General features: G+C 29.2%; 1 protein-coding gene across 1 annotated transcript; it reads left to right on the top strand.

Moving 5' to 3' along the window:
• The first annotated feature begins 3700 nt into the window (after positions 1 to 3700).
• On the top strand, positions 3701 to 5728 carry LOC108819055 (uncharacterized). Its single transcript, XM_018592040.2, has 4 exons — positions 3701 to 3859; positions 4625 to 4763; positions 4886 to 4949; positions 5060 to 5728. Exons 2-4 carry the CDS (start codon positions 4630 to 4632, stop codon positions 5351 to 5353), a joined length of 492 nt encoding a protein of 163 aa, XP_018447542.1. The 5' UTR covers positions 3701 to 3859; positions 4625 to 4629; the 3' UTR covers positions 5354 to 5728.
• The last annotated feature ends 2273 nt before the right edge of the window (positions 5729 to 8001 follow it).

Below are 8001 nucleotides of genomic sequence, written 5' to 3'. Positions count from 1 at the left end.
TATTGATAGAGAACTAACTATGGTGAAATTGAGCTCATCTTTTCAGAATAGTGGTCGTTTAACGCACGAATAAGAAATTTAATATCTTAAGACATATGTGGACATTGCACATAAGGTTGTGGAATGTCACCAAACATCTTTGGAATGTCATAAGACTTCTTTGGAATGTCATAAGACTTATTTGGAATGTTCTAAGACGTTCCTAAATTGTATTTGAACGTCATTATTGTATCCACTAGTTTGTTTCGAACAATTTTGGGAGATTTTGGAGTTATTTAAATATATAACTGCACAAAAGTTTCAGAATTTTCAGAAATTTCATAGCTTTATGAACTTTTTGTGATCGTCATTATCCTGCCCACTGGTATGTTTTAAACAATTTTGGGAGATTTTGAGTTTTTTTTTAATTGTATAATTGCACAGAATCTTCATAATTTTATCTACATATAGAGAACTAGCTATGGTGATATTGAGCTCATCTTTCATAAACATTACAGATTTTGATTAGCTTTTCAATGCCACCATTGAGGTCAATCGGGGTTCTTAATTAAAAGTTATGGTAGTTTTACAGAAGAGTAGTTGTTTGACGCACGAAAAATAAACTTAATATCCTAAGACATATGTGGACATTGCAAATAAGGTTGTGGAATGTCACGAGACATCTTTGGATTGTCATAAGACTTTTTTGGAATGTCATACGACTTTCTTGGAATGTCATAGGACTCTCTTGGAATGTCCTCGGTAAAAAGTTATGATAGTTTTAATGAAGTGTGGTCGTTTGACGCTTGAAGAGGTAAATTACTATTCTAAAACATCTGTGGATTTTCGGAGACAGTTGTATAATGTCATGTGATATTTCTGAACTGTCTGTGAACGTCATTACCCCTGCCCACTGGTACATTTTAAGCAATTTTAGGAGATTTGTTAGTTTTTTGAAATGTATAATTGCACATAAATTTCAGAATTTTATCTATTGATAGAGAACTAGATATGGTGAAATTGAGTTCATCTATTCGGAAACGGTAGAGATTTTGATAAGCTTTCCAATGCCACCAGTTTGAGGTCAATTGGGGTTCTTAGTCAAAGTTATGGTAGTTTTACTGAAGAGTGGTCGTTTGACGCTCGAAGAAAAACTTAATATCCTAAGATATATGTGGACATTGCACATAAGATTGTGGAATGTCACCAGACATCTTTGGAATATCTTGAGACGTTCCTAAATTGTATTTAAACGTCATTACCATATCAACTGGTTTGTTTCATGCAATTTTGGGAGATTTTAGAGTTTTTAAAATACATAACTGCACAGAATTTTCAGAATTTTATGAACTTTATGTGATCGTCATTACTCTGTCCACTGGTTGTTTTAAGCAACTTTAGGAGATTTTAAGTTTTTTGAATTGTATAATTGCACAGGATCTTTAGAATTTTATCTATTGATAGAGAATTAACTATGGTGATAGTGAGCTCATCTTTTCAGAAACAGTAGAGATTTTGATTAACTTAACAACTAATCTTCAGAATTTAATAGCAATTTTATTTTTTGTTAAGAATTGTGTCTTTTCATTATATATTAAGATGTGTCTTTTTATTATTTATTTTTAGATTTGTATATTAGTTAATATTTAAATTAAAAAGATGTACTTATTTAAATGAAAAGTTGTGATTATTCGTATATGTACTATTTCAAAATAACTACCTTTAAATTGAAAACATATGACTATTTGACTTGAAAAGTTGCGAATATTCATATAATTATCATTTCAAAATAACCACCTTTAAATTAAAAAAAATATGTGACTATTCATATATATATGGAAGGTTGCATGTCTTAATTCTTTATACAAATATTTATGTATTTTCATTTTATTATGCTAATATCTATTATTAATATTTCATAAATATTTGTAATTGTTTTATATCTAAAAATCAGTATATTGATATGAAAATTTAAAATTCTTAAGTTTTATAAATGAAATTTGCATCTCATAATACATCAAAAAATCCCAAACAGTGTTGAAAAAATTGTGTATTTTTAGGAATTTTATTTCTTGTTAAATTATGTTTTTCATTATATATTAAGATTTGTTTTTTTATTATTTGTTTCAAGAGTTGTGTATAAGTTAATATTTAAATTTTATACAAATATGTCTCTTTATTTTTTCATATTACACATAACTCATGATTTTGTAATACTAACTAAATTAAATTAGCTTACACATATCCCAGTAAACAATATATTTTTATTTAAAACTATTTTAATGTTTAAAAAAAGATCTTTTATTTATTATAAAGTGATATAATTTAAAATTTTAGAGTAACTTACCTAAACTAATAAAAATGTATAATTTTATTGGTATTGATGTATTTTTTATTTTAGTTATAATTTCAAACTATAAAATATACATTTCTAATATTATCTATAAATAAATATTTTCATACGTTTTGACATGAAAAATTTATTTGAAAATAAAATTAATTTTTCTATAAAATATAAATTAAATAATGATTATTTATTTATAAGAAATGAGTTCTACGCGATATCGCGTGGGTTCATTACCTAGTGTTATTAAGATTAACTACAAACATTATCCAACTCAAATATACATCTATCGTTTCATTTCATCACATATTGAAATACAATATTTCCATGGCAGCATGTTCATCAGATAAAGAATTAATTAATAACAACGAATTGGATACCTTGCAAAAATTATTAATCTGTCAAGTACAAATCCACTATTTTCCATCACTTATTAACATATCCTCTATGTATCCACTATGTTTATCACAAAAGAATTAAAATCCATGCATGACGAACAATATATCTCACTGGTTTTCTTAGAACATAATCCATCTCTCACATTGAGATTATATGATCCATTTAAAAAAGGATATTGCTTTTATTAGGGAAATTTGCCCCAATAATCCAACAAAAACACACAAATTCACTAACTACCCAAAATCATATCTTCTCTCCTACTTTCTTTTCTTATCTCTCTCTACAAATCTAATTTTTATTTTTTATTTGGTTATATGGCAAATAAACCCTATTTATTATATATCAAAAGGATAAAAATGAACACATTTTAACATATAAAAGCATGTACAAAACAGTTTAATCACATATCCAAAAGAAATTATAAATGTTATATTGTTGCAAATAAATATAATACACGTCTAGTCGGGCGGGTTAATATCTGGTAATATATTTGATAAGAGAATCACATGGACTGTCCACGTGAAAAAACTATAAAAGATCTTGGTTTTGAACTACCAAAGACATGTGGCCATGCGTAAACTCAGAAAAGGGAATCCATCTCTTACGGTTAGTATGTAAGATATTAAAACTATTAGTAAAATTAAATCTATATTTGCTACTATTATCGAAACTATATTATCAGAAATTCTCCAAACAATATATTTGTGATTAGAATTAACTGAAAACAGTGTAGATTTCATTATGAATTAAATATGTCATTTTGTCGGTGACATTTATTTGATGTGAATATTTACTAGGAGAGGTTAGGCACCGCTGTCCCAAAAAAGCCAAAAAAAAAACAGATGAAACTGAAAACCGTGTACACCGCAACGTTTTTCAAAGGAATTTATGAAAAATTGATGAAAAATTAATTACACTAAAAATTAAAGTAAAGTAAAACAAGCGTTTTGAAATCAATGATAAATAAATAGATGCGGATTCTATTACATTGCTGTCTGTAGGTTCTATATTTCTACCTGCCTTTGTTGTTAACCTAAGAGCCATTACACTTTTCTTCAGATCTCTCTTTCTCTTTCTTCTTCTTGGCTTAAAGCTGCTTCTCTTCCAAAAGAACGATCTGTGCTTTTCGAGCTTCAGGTATCTCTCGAATATACTGTGCCTTTGTTTCTGATCTATTCCTCGGTGTTTTGAGTTAAAACATTGGTCTGGATCTGAGTGACTCTTGCATTTTCTGTTAAAGATTCTTGTCTGATTTATTCTTGGATCATTGGATGTGTTCTTGATTTTCGTTTTGGATCTGAAACTATCATGCATGTTCAGATGCTTCACGTCTCCTTTAGCGCTCAAATATATATATGTGTGTTATCGAGAAGCATAAATTTTCATCATCACACATATCTAGCTAGATCATGGAATCACAGTTTATGTTCTTGTCCATCTGTTATCTTGAGGAACTATATTTATTTCAAAATGCATCAGATGAATTTCTCACTGTTCGAGTTAGACTTTTTTCTTTATGACTTTTCTTTTTAGTTTACTTATATTTTTCAATAAAGTAAAGAAAAAAAAACCATGTCTCCACTATGATCTTGACTGCATCACTATATAAGCTAAAAACTTTATTAAATTTAAGAAAAAACTCTGAAAACAGTATCGTGGAATATGTCAAGTGGCTGGTTTCTGTCTTAATTAAAGAATTAAATAATGAATGAAATTCCTAACTAATTAATTAAATATGATATTATGACCACATCTCCATAATAAACACGTTACCGTTTGACCACCTCTTCTCTTCCCTTATCCTATTTAACATTCTTATTTATTTTTGCCTCCTCCTTCATCAATCTCTCTTCAAGATAAGTTTATTCGCAAGTGGTTGATTTGATTGATTCTTCTGAGCAGCAAAGATGAACAGCTGTGGAGTTCAACAAAACGCTTTCGAGGTGATGAGGAGCAGAGACGCCGTCGTTTGCCCTAAACCACGTCGTGTCGGTGTCCTAAAGCACCACCACCTTTCTCGATCTCTCCGTTGGCAAGTCAGGTAAAAAGACTTACTCTCTTTATCTCAGTTTTTTCTTAGAAATAGGTAATAACGTTTTCATGATTATGCAAGAGCATATATGATGACATCAATCATATTGTTTGAATATTTTTTTATTTCAGTCACCAGATGGAGCTATGTGAATCGAATTCAAGAAGCGATATTTTGGATTTCATACTCGCAAAGGTAAATCAAATAATATAAATAATCTTTTGCTCATCGCTAGAATCTGTATAAATAAATAATACGTATTTTCTGTTATGTGAGATTGATCTTGTGCATATTTTTATTTATAGGGTGGTGGTTATGAACAAGATCCGACGTCGGAGCTATTCTTCACAGGGTCACCGCCGAGTAGAGTTTCTAACCCTTTAACCAAAGATTCACTCTTCCGGGACGAGCTTCTCGTAGTGGCTCCTCCTCCTCTGCCGACTCCACGAGCAACCAAGCTGCCACCACCGTCTTCTCCAAGGAACGGTGGCGGTTGCGTTAGGGCGACGACTAACTTCGGGAACAATCCTGCGGTTCGTGTCGTGGGATTTAATTGCCTTGACATGGACAGACGCAACAGTGTTCCTACTCTTGCATAAGAGTCCCAATAACATGCATATATAAAACAGAGAAGGCTAAAAAACCATTCGAAAGGTTTAGGAGTTGATGATAATGGATTATGTGGGTTTTTTGTGGAAAATTTGTAAATATGTGGAAAAAGGGTAATCAAAAAGATATGTTATATATAAAATTAGGATTTGAAGTCCAATTTGGGAGTTTTGTAAAAGTAAAAAAAAGGGAGAGAGAAGGGTTTGTGAGTGTTAGTGGAAGTAAGAGCATCAGTGTTTCTTCCTTATTGTAACAAAAGGAATGAGTTTTGAAATGTGAAGATATCATTTCTACTCTTTTTTCAGTTGTCTCTTTTGTACAGATGTAAATTTTCAGAGGAAATGAAAACTTCATAGTCTTATCTACTTCTTGTTTTCTGGCAAACATCATTCAATAATGGTGTACTATCATGTCATTTTTGGTAAACTGCTATCACGTCTTGGCGCTCTTGCATGTTTCAATCTTTCAATATACATAATACATGATTAGTGAAAAAATATGGCATGATTCTTTACATTCACAATATTAATTAAGTAAGAACAGTTGTCATCGTGCATATGACTTTAAATTTTATAGTTTTATTAAATACTTGTCAAATTCATTATATTTGATAGAATACATAATTTGCTTTTAACAACATGCATTATGCTGAATTAAAAAATTTGTGACTTATTTTTATAAGTTTTACTTGTTCTAGAGTAAATTAACGGAATACAAATGATGGGATCAATTTTCCATACGTGATATAATGTATACATAATTTTATGGAAGCAATGCATAGATTTCCAAAGATTTAGAAATTTAGCATATCGTCTTTAAATTTACATATAACATGACAACAAAGAAACATGCTTAAAACATTCTCTAACAAAAGAAAAATGTCAAAAACACAACTTAAGACTTTTAAATTGTTTTGAAATTTGTTGAAATGTTTTAACCAGTGTTTTTAAAACTGGATCGGCTAACGAATCGGAAATATTTTAGGTCATGGGCCATTGTGGTTCGACATGGTTTGAATCGAGGTCGATCAGGTTTAATTTGATTAAATTAAATTAAATGATATTTATAAAAAAAAAATATATATATATATAAATATTCTTACAAAAATAAATCATATCAAATAAAATGTTCCAATATCTATAATGTTTTAAAATACTTAAAAATAAAACTAAAATATAACAAAATTAATGAAGTAATTTAATAGTTCAAACTATAATCAACACGAGAAGCACATTTGAACTTTACTCTACAAAATTTTATCCCTCTAGATCTTTGTCACCTTTAAAAGAATTATAACACATTAATAAATAATTATATTTTGAAATAAACAAGTGTTTTGTTCTTTTTATAAATTATACGAATTTTACAAACGTAAATATTTTAATTATTAAAATCTTTAACACAAATAATCATGGAAATGAAATTTAAACAAAGAGAGACGTAGAAGAAAAAAACCTTAATGTGAAAATTAAACTTTCTACATCTTGTGATTTGTGAAGAAAAATTAATTGTTTTGTTAACAGAATGTTGGTTTATATACGAATTGGGGTTTGGCCAGTTCACTTGGTCGCCGGTTCCCGAACCGGTTCAACTTTAGTTGGTTTTGGCATTGTATTATTATCCGGTTCATGGTTCACTCCGGATTTAAAACCACTGGTTTTAACCAAATATATAAACGCATCGTATCCACGATTTTTTCACTGGCCCAGCTTCATTCTACGGGTCTGAGGTCTTCAAGAGCCCAAGTTCACGAACCTGGCTAATGCACACAAGTCCCTTGCTATTTTCACCTATGTGTAATTTGCTTCCAATAGATTGTGATTATAAATCGATAAACACAGCATTAATAGGAACGAAGTATATATACATACATGGCCAATGTTTACAGACCAGGCATGTGATACGAAGACAAACTATACTCCCTCCATTTTAGTTATCGTTATACATCAAAACTTTTGTTTCAAAATAAATAGTTTAGAATTTTAATACAAAATTTATCACTAATATTTTCAAATTTTATTAGTTGAAATATGTTTAGATGTATAGGTAATGATGTTTTATTTTAAAAACAGATAAAATTAAATGTTTTCTTAATAAGTGTATATAAATTTAAAAAAGAAAAAAACAGAGTAATTACGTTTCAAAAAGAAAAACTAATAGTAATGATTTATCTTGTTCTATCGGATTATAAAAGAATATGTAACTACAAACATTATAGCTAAAAGTCTTTTTCTTAATATAGGTAAAAAGTGAATACTTATTACAATACGTTGACTGTATAATTATTATGATAATGGGAAAATGATTTGGCAGTATTGTTCTATGACCAATAGATAATTCGTGTCGACGTTGCATGTTTTTGTTTAAACCTACACTAGAAGAGATTTAAAGATAAAAGTAGGTTGACAGGTTTAGGTGTGAAGGCATCACATTAGCCAATATAATAGACTTGCGAAAACGTCGTGAAATTAAACAAAGTAGCATTGCTCTTATATTGGGCTAGGTTGTAAGTCATTAACATTTCTTTTTTTTTTTTTTTTTTGACAAAATTAACATTTCTTATATCCTTTTGAATTAATTGTAGTCCCTATATATCCATCCAAAAATATACCCACTCAAACGTTATATTAAACTTTTA

Source organism: Raphanus sativus, chromosome 8 (genome assembly GCF_000801105.2).
Source record: "Raphanus sativus cultivar WK10039 chromosome 8, ASM80110v3, whole genome shotgun sequence".
In the NCBI taxonomy this organism is placed as follows: Eukaryota; Viridiplantae; Streptophyta; class Magnoliopsida; order Brassicales; family Brassicaceae; genus Raphanus; species Raphanus sativus.
The sequence above is the reverse complement of the archived record's forward strand: the minus strand, read 5'-3'. Positions and strand labels throughout refer to the sequence as shown.